General features: G+C 53.2%; 8 protein-coding genes across 8 annotated transcripts; 2 read left to right on the top strand and 6 right to left on the bottom strand.

Moving 5' to 3' along the window:
- Positions 1-1,235: 1,235 nt before the first annotated feature.
- BCR38DRAFT_408438 (uncharacterized protein) lies at positions 1,236-1,840 on the bottom strand (the record flags this gene model as incomplete). Its single annotated transcript, XM_040858266.1, has 2 exons — positions 1,236-1,655; positions 1,703-1,840. The coding sequence occupies 2 exons, from the start codon at positions 1,838-1,840 to the stop codon at positions 1,236-1,238; spliced, it is 558 nt and encodes a 185-aa protein (XP_040717477.1).
- Positions 1,841-2,465: 625 nt separating this feature from the next.
- On the bottom strand, positions 2,466-4,094 carry BCR38DRAFT_457042 (F-box domain-containing protein; the record flags this gene model as incomplete). Its single annotated transcript, XM_040861993.1, has 3 exons — positions 2,466-2,769; positions 2,827-3,747; positions 3,799-4,094. The coding sequence occupies 3 exons, from the start codon at positions 4,092-4,094 to the stop codon at positions 2,466-2,468; spliced, it is 1,521 nt and encodes a 506-aa protein (XP_040717476.1).
- Positions 4,095-4,614: 520 nt separating this feature from the next.
- On the bottom strand, positions 4,615-5,444 carry BCR38DRAFT_430523 (uncharacterized protein). The gene has a single exon (XM_040860039.1). The coding sequence runs from the start codon at positions 5,338-5,340 to the stop codon at positions 4,882-4,884; it is 459 nt and encodes a 152-aa protein (XP_040717475.1). The 5' UTR covers positions 5,341-5,444; the 3' UTR covers positions 4,615-4,881.
- A 2,998-nt stretch (positions 5,445-8,442) lies between these two features.
- Positions 8,443-9,378, top strand: BCR38DRAFT_182174 (uncharacterized protein). The gene is made up of 2 exons (XM_040853945.1): positions 8,443-9,160; positions 9,218-9,378. Exon 1 carries the CDS (start codon positions 8,599-8,601, stop codon positions 9,154-9,156), a length of 558 nt encoding a protein of 185 aa, XP_040717474.1. The 5' UTR covers positions 8,443-8,598; the 3' UTR covers positions 9,157-9,160; positions 9,218-9,378.
- Positions 9,379-10,868: 1,490 nt separating this feature from the next.
- Positions 10,869-12,053, top strand: BCR38DRAFT_339958 (uncharacterized protein; the record flags this gene model as incomplete). The annotated part of the gene is made up of 2 exons (XM_040855737.1): positions 10,869-11,652; positions 11,755-12,053. The coding sequence occupies 2 exons, from the start codon at positions 10,869-10,871 to the stop codon at positions 12,051-12,053; spliced, it is 1,083 nt and encodes a 360-aa protein (XP_040717473.1).
- A 76-nt stretch (positions 12,054-12,129) lies between these two features.
- Positions 12,130-12,711, bottom strand: BCR38DRAFT_181983 (uncharacterized protein). The gene has a single exon (XM_040853944.1). It carries the CDS (start codon positions 12,516-12,518, stop codon positions 12,207-12,209), a length of 312 nt encoding a protein of 103 aa, XP_040717472.1. The 5' UTR covers positions 12,519-12,711; the 3' UTR covers positions 12,130-12,206.
- A 438-nt stretch (positions 12,712-13,149) lies between these two features.
- On the bottom strand, positions 13,150-14,007 carry BCR38DRAFT_338879 (uncharacterized protein; the record flags this gene model as incomplete). Its single annotated transcript, XM_040855651.1, has 3 exons — positions 13,150-13,651; positions 13,742-13,863; positions 13,927-14,007. 3 exons carry the CDS (start codon positions 14,005-14,007, stop codon positions 13,150-13,152), a joined length of 705 nt encoding a protein of 234 aa, XP_040717471.1.
- Positions 14,008-15,140: 1,133 nt separating this feature from the next.
- On the bottom strand, positions 15,141-18,023 carry BCR38DRAFT_484123 (uncharacterized protein; the record flags this gene model as incomplete). Its single annotated transcript, XM_040863712.1, has 1 exon — positions 15,141-18,023. One exon carries the CDS (start codon positions 18,021-18,023, stop codon positions 15,141-15,143), a length of 2,883 nt encoding a protein of 960 aa, XP_040717470.1.
- Between the last annotated feature and the right edge of the window lie 1,306 nt (positions 18,024-19,329).

The raw sequence follows: 19,329 nt of genomic DNA, 5'->3' as shown, positions 1-19,329 counted from the left end.
ACGCTGCTTGGTCGATTCGCTACCATACTACGTTGGTTCTCAACCTACCAACTGGACAACAAAAGTACCTCAACAGGTACGAATAATGTGAGAAGATCGATGATATCCGGGCCCTGAAGCTGTCCGACCCGTCTTTAGCAGCCGCCTTACAATAGCCCAACTAACTATCGGTTCTCCTGTTGTCGTTGCGAGGTCTCTGCGAGAGTATAGCGGCCCGCTGTCGTTCCCTCGATCCTTCCAACAGTCCACAAAAGAGGATTACGAACCGCCGAGCACTGGACGAGGACGGCAGCGATGAATTGCTTCCTGGCGCTGGTCTCTGTGAGCCGCGCAACAAAGTCAGAGCCAGAAAATGCCACCCCCGTCGGCCTGACTGCCTCGCCTGCCCGGCCAAGCCTCAATTCCAATTGTTTCCTACGCTTTCTCTGTCCCTCATGGCGTTAAGACTTTGACTTTCTGCTTGCCACCGCCATCTCTCACAGCCCCTGAATCTTCAAATCGAACTGAGCACTGATCCCCTGCAGCGCCAGTTCCATCATGCCGAGTTCCTGATTGAACCGCCTTTTCAAGTCGTCGTCGTCAGCGATAGTGGTTGTGCTGATGCTGACTTAGAAGTGCTCCTCGGCTTTCTGCAACTTGATTTTCCTTTCGAGACTCAACTGCTCAATTCCCAGAACGAACTGCTTGGTATCCGTGTTTGTGTGCGTGGAACCCAGACTCAAGTATTGCTGGTGCAGTGTCACATGTTGATTTTCGAGATTAAAGTGCTTCGTTTTCTAGACCCGACTGCCTGGTCTCCATCTCCCTATCTCGTGGAAGATATAGTGGGTAGCCATACCAGGGTCGGAACTTCTCGATATATGGCCAACTGCACTTACCTGAACTGTCCAGTACTATGAAACCGGCATTATACTTCTCGGGTTCCGGAGCCGCGGCAACCAAGCGTTAATTGTTCCTACTCTTTGCAGCCTCCCACGCCCTTGGCCGGACACTGAATTGGCCACGTAAGGTCTGCTGTCGATAGTGGGGTCCTCCTTCACTTGTACGGCGTGAATCTGGAGCTGCATTTGACACTGCTGTGCGAAACCTTAGATCCGACGTCACTCGCGGCGGACGAGGATTACCCGCATTTGCCATCTTGCCCGCCGTGTAAGCATTGAATAAACTCAAGTCCGCCCCAGCCTTTTCCAGGATGGTATTGATATCAAGCCGATTCATTATTTTCTTCCATATTATTATCCGGCAATTATTGGGACTCGCCGGTAGAGGGTTTGCTTTGCAGGCAGGATGACACACTTCGCGAAGGTGGCCTGCAAGATACCACCGATATTTGAAGCTGAAGTGTCACTACGATGCCACTTGTCGTGCTCGTCAATAACGTAGCGAATACCTGGAGAACTCCAATTACTCATCTTAACAGCGGGAATGGCGGTCCAGTTTGGGATGTTGAAGGTAATAGAATACTGACATATCACACGGCCGACTCGACGCCGCATATAGTACACGAAAACCATATCGTGTCCATCTACAGCAGCTCCACACGACGTCTCTGGCACATTGAGCAGTCCCGGCAATATGCGTTGGTTCGAGGTCAAAGTGGTGAGGCTAGTTGTCCTATACTCGTCGGCAGGCGTCACGTGTATTGCTGAGCAGGACTTCCCAATTCTAAAGTGGCATCTCGCCCACGTCAAGAACCCTCTACCTCTTCTCCCGCAGCGACATGATCGCCGCCGTTATCCCTCAGTTCATCTTCACCTTGCCCTCCTTTCTCTCCGAAGCACCGGACTTGCACGATCAGGCATCCGTAAGAAGATGATACAAGTTCAAGGGCTTTGGGCATTAGTGGAAGATGCTTACACAACAACTTGACTCGTTCGTGGAACGCCGATACACCATGCCCTGGAGATCACGTAGCAGACCGCACTAAAAGCGACTCACCCCACCAACCAAATCAACAAATATCAGCATAAATAGCCGTAGAAGCCATCCCGCATGAGGACCCAAATAATGATCCAAGACAAGTTTGCGACAATATATCAAAGGTTCGTCTCTGTTTTTTTCTCTCAGCGAGATATGACATACAAAAGAAGAGGGGCCAGCTACGTATTGCTGCTGATATCTATACCCGAGCCCAGGTAGGAACTCCTTTCCTCCATTTCCACACAAAGGGCTTGAAGCCGCCAATCCCCAGAAAATGCACGCAAGGGCGCCCTGTGATATCAAGCAAATCAATTCGGTCTCCGGGTCCCGAAAACCCGGAGCAAATGGGGAAGAAACGCCTGCATTCGCCGCCCGCCTTTCCCGGGGCTCCTTATCCGGTCAGCCCTGAACTCCTGTAAATGCTGCTCACGAAGATCCGTAGATTGAAGATGTGGTAATGTGTGGTATCCTTAAGTAGAAGTAGTGTATAGTGTGTTGTGGTGCGAAGGTGCGTTGCACCATGTCTGAAAGTGGGACGTTGTGTCCTATTCGATGGTGTCCTCTTCGATAGCTTCCAGTGGCGGCCGTACCGATTCGGGTGCGCCCCGACCGTACCACCATTCGTCCTCCTCGGCCGTGCCATCCTCTCGAATCAGCTCCAACATCACTTGTGCGTTGCGCTTGATGTCTTGTGGCCGTTGAACAATATTCCTGTCCAGAATAAGAGCTTCTGCCGTGGGTAGCCATATTTGTTGCAAGGGGGGCAGATCGGGTATTATTAGCCGGAGGTGCTCTCGAGAAAGTGGGCCCATCGGCATGCCGGCAGAAAGACTGGTACCGAATACCAGACTTTCCCATGTTGTCCCGGACATGGACACATCGCTCGTCCGCCGACCCCCTTCAGACCCAAGCCTGCTTCGGTTGGTCGGCAGAGGCGGTAACGGTTCGGTGTGTGCGCCATCTTTTGTATCTTTCATGTTGAAACTCGACTTTTTCCTTGTAAGCCCGAGTAGGCCTCGACGTGGCTTCGTCATAGATTCCATAGGTTCCTTCGTGACGGAGTGGTACCAATTATCAACGGCACCTCTTCGTGTGTTGTACCCCTTGATCTCCCAGAACCTCTCAACCTGCCGCAGTCCACCCACGCAGAGAGCCGTCGCATACACGTCATCCGCTGGCTTGTCTTTCAAATAACCTCGAAGCGACCGTTCCACTCGACCCACATAGGAGGGCGGCCGCAATCGTCGACAGAACGAGGATATCACCAGGGGAAAGACCTGATGGACTTGCAGGAGAGTCTGATCGTCGTACATGTTCATGATCTTCGTCTCGATGGGGTTAACAGTATATGGCTCTTTGAGCAGACCGTGACCGTGCTCCTCAATGTACTGGATGTGGAGGTTCCTGTATGTCTCGAAGAAATGGAAAACTGTAAATAAAAGTGGTATTAGACGGCGGCGCATTCGCTCCCGTTGAGGTGCGAATTCCAGCCGTTGTTGCTCCGTAACCCTTAGGAAAATCCCCTTGGTGATCCACTCGCAGATCAGATACGCCAATTTGGCAGCTACATGCAGTCGATGCCAGATTCCACATAAGTAATGGAAGTTGATCGAGGACAGCTCTGGTGTGGGATAGAGCCGGACGGCGTAAGCGGGAACGTGATGCTGAAGATGATAGCGAGCGATGGGCAGCTCATTCAGAGATACCATGGCATGCCACGACCGCGAAGCCAAACGCAGGGTCAGTACGTCAGATAAGGGTAACGAGGCAATGATCTGGATCTTTAATTCATTGGGGAGAGCTAAGAAGAGCTGGTCAAAAGGCAGACTAGCACCGTTGTTAGTTCGTATACGCCTCTACCGTGGAAATCTCACCAACCTCTTCTTCTTGCCAGCGTCAGTCGATGACCTTCGTGCGTCCTGATCGCTAGAGCCCCGAGTTGGAAGTATGGACCGAAAGCTGAAATTTCCTCGCTTTTTCTCTATGGTTTTCAAGGCGGCATCGCTTTGGTGTTCTGGATGTCTCCCAATGGGAAGAATAAAGGTCGAGGGCTGGGCGACAAGTGAACCATCATGAGACTGAGCCGCTTGAGGCTGGTCTTTCACATCGTATAACTGCTTTAGTTTCTCAAAGTATCGCTGAGAGGCGAACTCTGTGACGTGAGGGGGATCCATGGGTGCGGAGAGGAGGACGGGCAGCAATTGTGCTGTGTCCTCTACAGAGCAGGGCACCCCAGGAAGTCGAAATGATCGGGAACGGTCGTCGGCTGCCTATCGCGCATGTTGAGACATAGGGCTAATAGAGAAATTGTGGACGATAGAGGTCGGTTTCGATGTGTCGAAAAAAGAGCGACGGAAAGCGAGCGTGCTTGTACCCAGACTCTTGCACCAATACGATCGTCAGCACCCTCGAAAAGCCTTTGAATTCCTTCGTTTTATTTCTGGTCGGGGTTCGGCGATAGGATCGTTGAAAGGCAACCCTAGCGGCGGACCCCAAGTTTCCTTCGTCCTCCCGCCTATTCGTCTCAAATAACAGCCGGCGTCGGTCGCTTGCCTGTGTTGTCTGATTGTCTAATTGTTCGTTGCAGCTCACTCTGTACACGGATTGCTGGTTAGGTCGTCGACAATTGGCCGGGGGGCAAAGTTGCGATTTCTGGCTCGGGTGGTGGTTCCACTGAGGGAGGGGGCGGGGGGGGGGGGGGGGAGTGGCCTCAGGCGATGAAGGGGTGTTTGACGAGACGGCTGCTATCCCTTATGCCACTGGGAATTACAAGAATAAACAGTCTCACTTGAGCCAGCTTTGACGGTCAATGTCGGGCAAGCCACGAGAATAGGAAAGGGGAAGATGAGGTTATGGGGGCCAAAAGTGAGGTGAGCGGCCGAGGATGGTGAAAGGGGAGAAGGAATTAGCTCTACTGGATTGACGCACCGAAATGGAGCAGATGGTAACGTTAGTACCAACTCAACAGTACGCAGCCAGCAGCAGCACACACACACACAAAGCAGACACACACAACACGCACATGCACGGGTTGAGCAAGATAATGACCGAATGCAGTAGTCGACTAGAAGAGGCAATGAGAGCATTGAACAGAGTAAGTAGAGAGCGAGTAAATAGAGAGCCAAGGATCTGGCTGGTGGCAGTGGTCGTCGCTCCCAGTAGCGGAAAAAAAAAAGGTCCGAAGTCAAGTCCAGACTGACTCTTGGGGTGGGCGAGGCGACCGTCAACTTTTAAGTGCAAGCGCAAATGGTGGACAGATCCGGGTGGGTTGTCTGGAGGAGAGAAGGGAAAGAGGCCGAGAATGAAGAAGAGGCGCCTGGGTGTGGACGGGGTGTAACAGCGTGGAGTGGCCAGGGTGGGTACCTGTGGCAGCGTGGGCGGCGACGGGCTTGATGAGCGCGCCGACGCTCCCAATGTCATTGGAATCTCTCAACTTTCTGGAGCAGGAAAGAGGGCGTCGGGACATGGACTGGGGTGTCTGGGGGTGTCCGAAGGTGCAAGGAGGGTGACCAAGTACGCCTGGGCGGCAAATGCACTAACATGCCCACTCGGGGACACTCTCGTGGGAAACCATTCATCATGGCTGCAGGTGGTGGTTCTGGGCTTGCGGAGCAGCCACTGCACTTGCGGCGGCGGTTTGGCCGGCGTAATAGTGGAGCTCAAGCCTCACAGGCACAACGCACCCAACGATCCAATCAAGCCCAGTCTCCAAGCTGCAATCTACCCTTTCTGGTCTGCGCATTTACACCTCTCGCAGCTCTTCTACCCCTCGCTTGCTGTCGCATAGTAGCACCCAGCCGAGTCTCAAGTCTATTACTATTACCACTGCATCGCCGTCCATTAAGAGTTCCATTGCATTCAAGTGGTCGTATCATCAGGTGTCCGATCGGGCTACCGCCATGGCTTTCCGCAAGGTAAGGTAAAAGGTACTTTGATTCACATCTTGTCTTGGTCCCTCGAATCGGCCCGCCTCCAAATCTTTACGGTCTTGTGGTGAGCTTTTCCCCATTTTACACGCAACCAAAACCGGTCTTGACTGAATCGGCAAAATATCAGACGGCGATGTCTAACCATGCTCATTCGGTGCCTTCACCTAGATGTTGAAACAGGTCGCAGCCGCCGATTCTGCACGTTTGACTTTCGGGTTACCTCATCTGCACCCCCATGTGCTTAGGCTTGGTCTGCGAGCTGCACGCCCTATACAGAATATATCGATGACCATCTCTCTCGTGCTCATGCTTGTGCTCTGCAGCAACACCATCGTTACCCGGTTGCTATCTTGACCCTTCACTTACACGCTCAACTCCACCTTGCAGGCATGAGCTATCTGTGGACGCGCAGGTCACGACGTCCATTTAGCCTGCTACGGAGCCATGACTCGGCTGAAGGTCCCTTTACGACACCACACGAGAGTATGCGAATGAGCATAGAGGATTCTACCGCGTTCTTCCCTGACCATTGGGAAATGCTCCTCCACAACTGTTGGTCAAAGCAAACGGCAACGTCCGAGGAAATGGCCGGCAAGGTTTGGGGATTACGCACCGTAGACATCCTCCCCATCTTTCCCACATCCACTGAAAATCCAGTCACGCTGGAGACATGGTGGAAGTTTGACCGAATGTTTTGACGGGAGGGCCGATTCCTTGGGTTCTGAGTGCATCTGACAGGAATACCCACTGCCGCGGCGGTCGTAGGTGAGACGTGAGGAGAGTTGGATCCGTCCGTCAACTAGACTGCCGCACGCTACGTGGGATTACGTTGTATCATTGTATCATACCTTGGTTGTCAACGGCACGATATCACGACAACTCGCGGCTGCTATTAACGACTGCTGGTGCTTACCGGATATCCTGCGCGGAAGTGTCTGCCCAGGTGCCCGCGAATACGGCTAAAATAATGCCAACTGGATCTGTTCCTGGCAGGATCTGCACGCGGATTTCGGCACTTGTCGTTTCTTTTCTCAATTTGGTGTCGGTGCTACCATAACAAGCCAGGCCCTAAGCCTGTCTGGGTCTGCCCTACGAATCTGTGACCGCGATACTCAGATCTCCGTCTCTTGGGTCTATGGTTCTCAAAAACTCACGATACCTCAGTCACTATACTGCGTTCTGCAAGCAAGCAGACATGACGTTGGGGCCAGCGCCAATGTCCAAGGTGACAGACAACCTACGGATCCTCCGCCATCGCTCACGGAGGCGTTCGGCGTAGACCCACACTGATCAGTGGTGCAATCTGGCCGACATGGCCGCTGGGCTCGGCAGTATTATTGTCTCGGCGCGCCGCCTCCCAGACCACTTTAGCCGGCGCGCATTGGTGCATGGCATGCCTTCACACGCAATTACTGGCAATTTGAGCCATTCTCGCATTGTCACGATCCATCGGAGAAAGCGCTTGTAACACTTGCAAGTGCACATGTTGCCTCGTTCTCCCCTCACAATGGTCTGCATTGCGAACCTGCAAACGCCGAAGAATCTACACTGTCCATAGAGTAGGTGCCCAATTGAAATGACATCCCCGCGAAACGAGCCGCCGCGGACCCATGTCCACCCAGCATGTCGACTCCGGCCCTACTCCGGCGAGTCTTGACTCTTTATCGAGAACGGCCAATGTGGCGTCTCTGATTCGCTCTCTTATCAGCTGTCGTGGAAACCACTTTCGTCGGAAAATTCTTATTCATGTATTCATGACTTCGAGAAGAGTTCTTGGCAGACACACCGGTGGGTCCCCCTGCCAGGCCGCATCGTCGTGCCTCCGAAGATTAACACGAGACAACTGACCCAAGCTATACCACAACTCATGTTATCAGATAAAGAGGGGTTGATCACCCACCCGCCATCTTCTTAGTTTTACGCTTGGCTTCTCTGATCTCTTTGGCGCGTCGTCATTCGGGTTTTTTCGCTTTAGAGAGCCGGCCAAGGTCAATATTCGGCCAAATGTCCGGGCTCAGGAGGGATCCGCGTTTGGCGTTCTCGTACATTGCGCATCTAGAAGCTCTACCCTAGCTGTAACGTGTCGTCTTGGTCAAACACATCAAAGCGCCATTGCAGCTGCTCACACTGTTGCAGCATAAAATGTAGAAGAGGTTTGTTCCCCCTTCTTCTGCATGCTTTCATGATGTTGGCGGGCGGCTTCGATCACGGAGCATCGGGACTTCTACGTACGCCCTTCTACTCCACCGCCTGCAGAGAGTCTTTCGTCCCGGTTCGCCTTCCCCCGAGGCGACGATCCAGTCATGGGAATCGCTAGTGGTATGTGGGGGTTCACCGCCCGCGAGCAACTTCTCGAATCTGGGGAAATGGTGGAGCGACATGGGGCCCGTGGAGGAGAAAGCCCGAGCTGAGGCTTCTCATGAGTCAAGCGAGTCATGCTATTACACAACGCACTCAGCGCATGGTCACGATGTGTTCACCTGCACCAGGAAGATGCTTTCATATTTGCTACAACGAAGCATTCGGTCCTTCCCGTGGGAGGAACTCGTGGTCCCTTGTATCGATCTTTGCTCACGCGAGAACTGTTCTCGTTGAGCATGAACCCTAGAGACGAACCGACAAGAAGTTGGCCATCTACCGCTCACTCTCCACCTGGATTTCGTTCCACTAATCTCGCTTCTGTTGCTGTACCTATGATGAGCTACTTGAAGTCTTCTCGAAGCAGGCGACCGCATGAGTATTCTCTGGGATGCGAGCAACTGTATCACCGATTGACTGCATTTCATGCTCCAGTCAATTAGAAAGCAGAGCATACCACGATGATCGCGAGTATTCGAGAACTAGGCTTCGTAGGCGGCCCGAAACATGTTCGGTAACCAGGTTTTGCAAGCTAGCCCTGCCCGCCCGCCGCTGCGGTTTACGGCGGAGGGGCAGATCATCATGTTACGCAGGCAAAAGCGTATCGTGTATGGCACCACCCAAATATCAGGTGGTAGATCAATTGGCAATGTGGCCCCCAATTCCATGCCATTTTTGGGTCAACAAGTCACGGCACCTGTCGTCGATCCTCGAAACCGTTTCCCAGTCTTCTCCAACAACTCTGCCTAACACCGACACGACGGACACGTTATTGTTGCCTCGCTCCGATCACTCCGTTCTCTCCGTGACATCACTTGAATGTCCTCTCGTCGCCCATGTTGCCATTTTCAGTTGTCGATTGACTGACATAGAAGTGGGTGACACAATAACCCGCGTTAGCCCTAGCATCTGTGCCCCATGCCATCGCCAAGGCTGCACCACCATCTGAAGATGTTCGGACGAATTGCGCCCGTCTACCGGCAAGTTGGATAGTGCTGACCGACAGTTAGTTTTATAGACAGACAGGCACGTTGTTCGATACCGGAGAGGCCGCACCAGAGAACACTGGAGGTATACCCTGATTAGATGCGACTTGCACACTTTTACGACACAACCCAGGCTCATCAGTTGGGCAAATTAAACCTCGGCAAGTTGGGACATTTTGAGTAGTTTTGTAAGAACAAAACAAGATCACGACCCATCCCCATCATGCGAGGAATGGAAAATTCGGGGGTTTGGCGGCAAAGGCTCCCGCCGCCTGCCCGCAGTGCAGAGTTCTTCCCTTACCGACGTGCATGTTAAGGTCTGCCACATTTACTAAAAATAGGCCCCCGCGATGCGCTCTTCGTCGTTGAAAGGTTGCACTCGCCGAGCGTCTCAAGAGAAAAACGTTGTACCTGCAAGCTACGTCGCGACTCTGCTCACCCACGGCACCGCAAGGTCGCATTTCTTCGGTAACCAAAAGTCCATGTCGCGTACCGCTTCGTCATTATCATGAGGCACCAACCAACGCCAAGGGAACCCCGTCGAGCGGCTCCCCTTTTCAGCTAGGAAAGTCATGCAGAAGAGCCGTTGCTAATTCCATTGTATGTTTTCCGTTTCGGATGCGCCAGGCCTACTCTGTAACTAGAACTAGGAGGAGTAAGTTGATAGGTAACGTGGGCAGGTAGGAGGGGCTCTAGATTGACATAATGCGAATTTTAAGATAGTGAAAGCTCCCGTCTCCCTTGTAGTGTGCTGGGATTGTCGGCCGTTGTGGTCTTGCGGGCTGACGATCCCATCCCGATCCCGTCCATTGCGCTTCGCTTTTCCACCTTGTTGGATCCATCTTCCTCCATCCTCCCTGTTGGCCCTCAGTGCTTTCTTATTTTTATTTTTTGTGTCGCGTTGCTTGCTGACTGTACCCGGTTCTGACTCTGGCGCCGCTTCGCTTTCCCACATCGTGTCGGTCTGCTTTTACGTCGCTTTGCTCGTATATATTCGCACACATATGGTACGCAGGGCATCCGATCTGCGGTCAGAGTAGCAACAGTAGCAGCAGCAACGCAGTTCACCACTTCTATCTTCGGACAACCCGCTGAAGGACGAATTCGAATACGGTTGTGGTTAGTTAACTTGTTTCCTGGGGCGATATTACCCGGTGTACATTCAACAGCACCAGCACGCCCGCACACATACACACACACACACACATATACATACACATCCAAATTCAACGGCAAGCCCCCAATCGTCGTCGAGGCCCTATTCATACGTCTCGCCTTGCCTCGCCTTTTCCCGCTTCTACTATCTGTCTGGCTCACTTGTTCCCCTCAGGGTTACTACTGACTCTCAAACGAAACCCACAAACCCCGCGTTCTTTGTTGTTGTGTGGCCCGCTGCACTGCCCCTTACATCACATCATCTAGACCACATCTATCCAGGGTCGCATCCCGGCGCAGAAGCAGTTTGTGCGTCTCTAGTCCGTCCCCCTCACCAGGCGTGCGGCTCAGCAGCAGTAGAAAGCACGCAAGAGCTAAGCTAAGGTAGCTAGTTAGCTAACTAAGCTGCAACCTCCCTTCCCTTTCCCGCTTCCGGTCTGCTGCTCTCGCTTGCCTCTGTATATTCCTGTAAGGGCGCAGACGGACGGACGGACGGACAGACGGACGGACAGACGCAACTATGGCTTCGCAGACTGCGCCCCGCGCGCCAGCCCTCAAGATCCCGGAGACGGAGCAGTCCCCTATATCGGAGCACCTAGGGCCCGTGGACTCACCGGCGACGCCGTCCTCGCAGAATGCCCTGGCACGCTTCGAGTTTGAGACGGGCAAGGGCAATGAGGGTACCAAGATCCTTATGGTGGAGTGGAATCCAGCGGCAGAGAGCAATGGCAGTAGTACCTCGACAGCAGAAAATGAACAACAAAATTCGGACCAAGGATGGGAGGTATCATGGGAAGGCAAGAAAACAACCTTCTCCCTCAGTGAGAAAGACAACCAAAACGCGACGCAGCGCGTCTACTTCCTTATACCGGCCGACGTGCCGATACCCGCCTCCATCAGCATCTCGCAGCCTCCTCCCTCAGGCCGCTCGCTAAGCACGAAACCAATGCCGGCCATCTTTGCGCCTGCGCTCGGGCTCGACACCAAGACGGATACCGGCAAGCGGGGCGTGCTGCACACCATCTGGGCGAAGAAGCGGCTGTCGCAGCTGCAGGAGGAGATCCGCCGCGAGATGGAAGTGAACAGCGAGGGCATTGGGCTGGAGATGGTGGTGCAGGAGCGGCAGTGGATCATTGATCACTTTGGCCTCGTTGATCCAGACGATGCTGCTGCCTCGGGGCCGAGGCCGCCGCCGCTGGTTGATGTGCCGCCCACGCCGCAGAGTCCTAGGTCGCCTGTGGGAGGAAGGCTGGGGGAGAAGCTGAGGGGCCTCAAGTTGGCAACAAGTCCGACGGACTTGGCGCGTTCTCCTAGTAAGTTTGAAACTTCCCTAAACCTATATATGTTTCTCGATATCCTATGCATGTTGTTTCTCACGCTGAGCCTCTCTCTTTTTCTCTCTGCAGCCATGATTTCCCACAACCATCACCACCTATACTCTTTATCCCCGGACGCGAGCGACATCGCAGTCCCCTCGTGCTCTGCCTTCTCGCAGGCTACAATCGCTTCGAAGATCAACGCCAATGCCGCCGGGCCGGGCGTCGCGTCGCTGAACGCCATTGTCGACAGTAAACCGGGCGTGGGAGCGGGGATTCCGGGAAACACCGGGGGCGGAAACAAGGAGAATGATGACGAGGATTTCTTTGCGCTGCCTATGAGTCCGAGGAGTCCTGAGATGAAGAAAAGTCCTTTTAGCTTCTTATAGACTGGATAAAGTCGGGGAATGTGGTGGGGGGTTGGGGTAGTGGTAAGATAAGGTTATTCCGGAAGGAGTGAGAGGCGAACAGGAGTAGAAGGAATTGTGCCCTGGGGTCTATATCGGATTCCAATGAGCGGGATGAAACTTGAGAACGAGGTTTCATCTTATAATGATGGTGTGGCGGTGCCATCCGAACTGGATATACTGTGTCCTGCGCAAAACCTGAAGGCCGGTCAGCCGTTTGGTTAATAGATGCGTCTTGATCCATCCATTATCATAGACCTGCAGAAGTATCGAAATCCCCAGCCCGGAAATGTACACGAGGACTCTGGAGACAAGACAAATCCTGGAAACAAGGAGCATCTCCCAGTTTTGTTGGGGCGAGCCATAACTTGGCGTATGGACGGATTGGATGGTTGTGCTCGTAGACACAGAACAACACAACAACAAACTATATATGAGAATTCTCATGTCGGTACATGCAGAGTAGGTACTATACGCCTATTTCGTATTAAGGTTCCAAGCCCACCGCCAAACCCAATCAGGACGTATGGTCGTGCCTGAAACATTCCTAACCGCGGAGATGCGTGTGGTCGTCGCGGCGGGAGTGCGTGCTGCTGCCCATCCAATCCTACCAGGAGACAATAATCGGTCCGAATCCAACAAAGCACACATCCTGCACATCATCCTGTCACCCAGTATCAGTACGCCGCGTAGCCGAGGAAATAATTCCGTTCGTTCTCATCAAGCACGCACTGGGATGAACTGTGCGTGTGTATGGATTTGATTCGTCGGATTTAACGTGTATTACGCATACAGATAGTCTTGCTGCGCTTTGGCAAGACGAGCAGCATTCCATGTTTGTTCCCGGTATTAGACAAGTCGCGTTGTATAGGCGGATTCGTGGCGTAGCTCTTTTGCCTGCAGGACCTTGGACAGCTCTCATTGAACCCTCAAATCCAGCTGGGGCTTCAGCGACGACAATGCAGCATGATATCCCTCATATTCAACCAAACAGCTCTTCCCACAGCTGCCTGTCCATTCATTCAACGGCTTTTGCTTTCCTTTCCCAGACAAGCTGACAGAAACCACTGCCTCGTCCTCACCGCCACCCCCCAACCCTCCTCTCATTCCACCTCTCCTTCCTCTCCTGCCTTAAATAACACACCTTCCTCGCCTCCCGATACCGTCTGACCCAATCCCCAGCCTCCCGTTCCGTCGCGGGCTCCCCACTCCCGTCCCCCTCCAAAAAGCTCTCCTCCATAGCCGCGCACACCATCTCCTGCTCCTGCAACCCTTGCGTCAGCCGCTGGTACAGCGAAGCCGGCGCAAAGGGGGCTAGCGCATGGTCCATTTCGGATTGTTTCTGGCGCCACTGCCGCTCGAGCGCGTGCGTTGAGAGGAGCTGCGCTTGGGTCTGGGAGCGTTGGTGCGCGAAGTGCTGTTCGAGCTCCACGAGGTGGTGTGCAAGGTTGATATTTTCGTTTAGGGAGGCGAGGAGGGCTTCGTGGGTTGCTGAGAGAGAGGGGTGGATGGTGGATAGGGAGTGGGTGACGGCGTTGAGGAGGGAGGGGTTGCTTAGGAGATCGGCGAGGTCTTGTTTCCTATCAAGTAGTGTATGTATTAGTATAAACGATAAATCATCAAAGCCAGGTATAGACGCGCGCAAAAGAGTACGAGAGGTGCGGGCTCACGACTTGTCCTCAAGAAATTTGGGGAGCCATTGCTCGCCTGGGTCTGGGATCTCCTGCGGTTGTTGACTCTGTCTTGCCTGTGCTGGGATCAAGCCTGATGAATCGAAAGCGACACCTTTACCCTTCCCTTCATGTCCGTTGAGGCCATCGCCCTGAAATGGGGGCCTCAGTGGTGACTGCGAAACCGCTGGCGTCCCCAAACGGCTTGAATCGTGACTGCTAGGTTTGGGTGGCGGCACTGGAGGGGGCGGTGTTGGGCTGTACATTTTGGATGAGTAGAGGAGAGTACAGGAGTCACAAGTTGATGATTTCGTATGCCCCCCCAAGTTGCTGGCAGTGTTGACTACGCAAATCGTTGTCAGACGATGGTCGCATGTGAGATGGAGTAGTCGTCATTGCGGATCTTGGGTTTATCTTATCGGAGCTCAGTGGCAATTGTAAGTTGACTAGAGGTTTGAGTAGGCTTTCCTATAATTGCCGGTATTTATTAGCCCCTAACGAAGAGGACGAGGACAACGAAGGAAGGTAATGGAGTTACGGTTTAACAGCCTGGAATTTAAGATGCTGCCATTCGAAACCGCGCCCCTTAAGTTCTGTAATGGACGCGGGTTCATGGTTTATTCAGGGCTTTGGGAAAATGGCTTCATGATCGAACGCCAGTTGTGAAGGCACCTTGCTGACAGCTTCCGAATCCCAATGTACGCCGATTCCGACATCTGTATCATCCTCATGAAAAGAACACTTTCTCAGTTTCAGTGGGCATTCTCCAAACATGCGCCAGCATACAACCAGGTGCCCAAGGCAGCAACTTTTGATTCAGCCAGGAACCTGCCAGTACCTGTCTGTCTGATCTGTTCATGTATTTCGTAACTACCCTTACTCAAACGGCCCGAAATGAAGCCAAAGTAGCAAAAAGAAAAATGCAAACTCTCTGGTATATCTCAGACATCCAGCCCGCAGCCAACTCGAACTCTTCGTGAGCGAAAAAAAATGCTGAGTCATACAGGCTGTCCTCAGTTAGAGCAGAAACCTCCTCAGTCTTCAAGAGATGTCCGTAAGGAAAAGCCAAGACGAAATCAAGCCCCTCTTCTTTTTTCGCTACGCCGCCATCCTCGAAGTCTCATATTCGTAACCACGTAGCAACGCAATGATGATGATGATTATGATGAACCGACTTTATCAAAAGAAAATCAAATGCCAGCACATACATATGGGGACAAGACCACGCTTGCCCTGAAGATGAAAATGTCATGCAACGCCTGCGGCCAATTGACCGCTTTCCATATATCCCTAAACGCCGTCATTGAGCTCGTGAAATGAAATCATCCGAGGTTTCGCTCGTAACCATCACGTCAGGCCGAGTAAAGACGCTACCTGGCTGAACGAATGGGCTCACATCTCAAGACCATTGATTTTGGCCGCGATACCCTCGGTTCATCGCAGTAGTGCCGTACGTAGAACCGACACCCGTATTACTACTACCCGACCGTTGTGTCGTGCCCGTACTTCCTAGATTGTAGCCCGTGTTGTTCAATCCCATGCCGCCGTGGCCACTAGCCGAATTTCCGAGCCCATCAATATCTAGGAAGCTCGGATCAGAGAATGATGGAAAGCCTGAAGCCACTCCAGCATGTGAGCTGTTTGCCGGTTGTCGAGTATTGTTTGAGCCGAAATGTGGGGACTGGGTCGAAACGTTCCCGGCTTGGCGGTAATTCGCGTTGTCCATTGGAGAAGCGGAGGGAGTCCGCCGCGGTGCAAAAGATTGATTTGTATGCCCAGGAATCCCCTGCAAGGGCGAGCCACGGAATGAGGATGTGTCTGTACCCATCAGGGGCGAGTTGCTGCTCTGCGCACCGAACTGTGGTGAGTGTGCCACGTGCGATACGAGAGTAGTCGCAGGTGAACCGGAACTCATGCGTTGATTCGTATGGTAGGCGGAACCTTGCTGTGCGGTATATGATGAAGCCTGATTCTGGGTGTAGTAGTTCGACGTAGGTCTCTGTTGCTGCTGCGACGATAGCGTAGAAGACTTGGACAGTTGTAATGGTGTGGGGGATGCGATCTGGCCTGTTTGTTGTTGTTGGTGTTGGCGAGCGCTATTGTTTTGGTTCGTGTTCTGCTGTGTATTCTGCAGATGTGCGAAATGCTCATAATGCGCCCTAAGGCCTTCGGCAGGTGGTGCCGAAGATGCTATTTGGCTAGTCGAGTTCGTTACCGGCGGACGATTCCCGTACATGTGATTTCGATTACTTTGGGCCATGGCAGTGAATCGCTCGAGATGGGCGTCTAATCCATCCGCAGCGGTGTGGTTCTGGGTAGTCGCAGACGTGGGGCTTGAGAGCTCTGTTGGCTCACTGCTGCCTCCTGCCGCGGGCCCATCGTTGCCTACGATGCTCTGACGCTTCGAGACCGTCGAATTCGACTTACGCGTACGTTTTGCCGCAGGAGCAGCTGTACCATTTGCGTCCCAAGAGTTCTCAGACTCATTCGCTTGAGTCACAACAGGGCTAGGATTGATCATTGGCGATGCCGTGGGAAGTTGCTGTGCCGACGACGTAGCAGCTGCCGAGCTGGCAAGCCCGTCTCCATTGGAAAGAGGCCCCGCAACCTTATTACTCTGACGCTTCCGTTTTGCTCCGACGACCGAGGACTCTTTGACCTGCGGCGTAGTAGTTGACTGGTTGAGAACGGGGTTGACAGGAGGGGCCGACTGAGCCGGCAGCTGTGTGCGCCTATTCTTAGCAGAAGCAGTTCCACTAGCTGCCGAGCTCTGAGAAGGGTTCACTGTATTGGACTGAAAAGTTGGTGGTGGGATGTACGACGTGCTGGTAGGAGGTTGTGTTCCAGCTGGCAGCTGGGGCGTTGCGACCGACGTCTGTGGAGTTAAGCCATCAGCGGCTCCTTTGGACCGGTTCTTGGAGCCCTTGGGTCGTCCTGCATTGGTCTTCTTTTTCGCCTGTCCGTCTGCTGCTGATGGGGCTGGAGTTTCCATAACCGGCGCTGGAGCTGGAGACTGAACGCTATTTGCTATGGGGGGCGCTTGGGTCTGCTGAGGGATCTGCCGAGAACGGGAGTCCTTCGGTTTGTTCTTGGAGCCTTTCGGTCGACCACGGCGTTTTGAAGCTGATGAAGCTTCGGCAATAGTATTATTGATAGATGTGAAACCGGTTGTTGAGCCTGTGGCCGGGGTCACGTTAGCGGCTCCAGAATCAGTCGTTCGGGGAGGCGTTTTGTTTAGTAGGATAAGCACCCGTCTCTCGACGGCATCAGCAGCATCCCCGTCTTCGTCCACCTCCATCATGGTGTCATCCACATCAACCCAGCTTTCTTCGGGGCCGTGCTGATCGTCTTCGCCTCGGTCTGCCGCAGCAGCACCTTGCCCATGGGCCTTGGAGCCCTTCTTGATGCCCTTGTCTCTCCGTATTTTGGAAGCCTTGCTCCCCTTTGGCCGGCCTCTGGGGCGCTTCGGTGGATCAGCCAGCCTCAATACTGGCGCAGGCCGTGGACGAGGTCGGTCAAGATCAGGAAATATCTCGGCAATCCAGCCCACAAACAACGAGCCAGAGCCGTTCGCCTCAGCGCTTTCGGGGAAATTTCCATCTGGTGGCGGAGGAGCCTCGGGTACACCACCAAAATAGGCCAATGCCTTGCAAATCTGGTTCACTACGTCAAGTGGGTTCAGGCCACGAAGAAGAGTCAACAGACGCGCTTGCTCCATCTTGGCCTCCTCCGCCGTGAGGGGTATGCGAGACCGCGGAATTGGAGGGGGATCTTGCTGAGGCTCTGGTGAATCTCGGCCCGCGGCAACGGCAGCAGCGGCAGCGGCAGCTACTTGGGATCTTCCCAGAGGACGGGGGCGTTGATAGTTGGCTCTTCTATGGTGGGATACATAATGATCAGTCTCGGCCATCTTGGCTTGAAGAGCGACGCTTTCACTGTTGCGTTTCGCGGCATCATATCTCGCTTGGCTCTCGGCTACATGAGAGATATCCATGTGCATGACATTGAAGTTGCCTTTGTTCTCGTCCGTCTTTCCCTTCAGCTTGCTAGGGATGGGATTTCGTACTCGGCCGTCCCTGTGGGCAGCATTGCTCGTTGCCATGCGCAGCCCCGGGTGGGTAACAGCGTCTGGTGTGCCCGACATGGAGTGGGAGACTCCATTTTGCGCAATGCCGTCGTGGCCCGAAGGGACAGCGGACGAAGACGATGGTGCTGTCGGATCCGATACAGATGGCCCGTTACTGGATGCGGCCGCCGCGCTGGCTTGCTGTGGGCCTGACATGGTCGCGTCAGCTTCCATATCCAATCATAACTATTTTGTCAAGTCCCGCGACGGTGTGTCCTTTCTGCACTTGAACGTAGGTGCGGTACTGAAAAATGGCTGAAAGGGTCTTTCTCACCAGAAACTGTAGCCATTGGTCCCAGCTGCTACGGTCATAGCCGTAAAGGGCTGGACTTTGTGCGACTTCCCAGCCAGCGATGGGATGTTTGTTTTCCAGTAGGCGCGTCCTTTCAATGTGACATATTTCCAATAATCCAGCGACGAAGGATGATGATAATCAGTCTAGGGAGGCATCACATAAGTCGAGTGTGCCTACGCGCGGTCGTTGTTTTATTCTGAAGTAATCGAAGCAGGGACCGAACGAGTGTAGATGCCGCGCAACGAGAATCGGGTGTACGAGCTGCAGCCGGACTTGACCGTTGCGAAATTTACGGAAGCCGAATGACGGCGAAGAAGAACGGATGTTGTGGTCGCAAAAGATAAGTGAGGTCGACGATGCGGGCGTATCGCGACAAACACGAGAGGTCTAGTTGGTATCACGACAATCAGTGGAGATGCTTGCTTCGTGCGGGTGCCGAAAAAGGTGCTGTAGGAGATCGGAGGTAGAAGATTCGACCCGCGAACAAGGTGCTGAACTGAGAGAGCAATTGAACACTGGAATTTGTACAACTGCATTAGTGGAAGGTCTGCACCTCAATCAACCAAGACGCCGACTTCCAAAGCGGCGGCGGTTGGATTTCCACGTCGACTTTGGGAAGGAAGGGTCACAATGCATCGTCTAAATTCGGTTAGGTCGAGGTTGCAACTGGCAAGGTTGGCTACACGAAGAGGTGGCTGGCGCATCAAGTCCATATTAGAAGTTTCGAAGGCATCATACATGTAGTAACACGGCGCAACTCACTCTGATACTAATTCTTCGAGACAATAAATGTCTGCCTTTAATTCTTGTCGTATTCCAGTGACTCTGATTGTCGCTGTGTTTCTAACTTTGTCTGATGCGACTGACGAATTTGTACTTTTTGACCTGCCGAATTTCCAAGCATTGTAGTAGTTGGGATACTGATTGCGCTGGTACTAATGAATTTGGATGTACAGAATAACGTACAACCCCACCTTTATGGCCACCCACCTTTATGGCCACCTAATCTGCCAACTACAATAACCTTCGGCACAACAGATTGTCGTTGGTATTGGCTATTATTATACAATGCCTCGATATTCAGAAAATTCGATTCAAGGCGCTCTCAACGATATCAATCAAGGGATATCCAGCGCCAGGCTTCCCTCCGATGGGGCGTTCCATGCT

Source organism: Pseudomassariella vexata (assembly GCF_002105095.1).
Source record: "Pseudomassariella vexata strain CBS 129021 chromosome Unknown BCR38scaffold_5, whole genome shotgun sequence".
NCBI lineage: Eukaryota > Fungi > Ascomycota > Sordariomycetes > Amphisphaeriales > Pseudomassariaceae > Pseudomassariella > Pseudomassariella vexata.
This window is presented reverse-complemented; position numbering and strand designations above follow the sequence as displayed.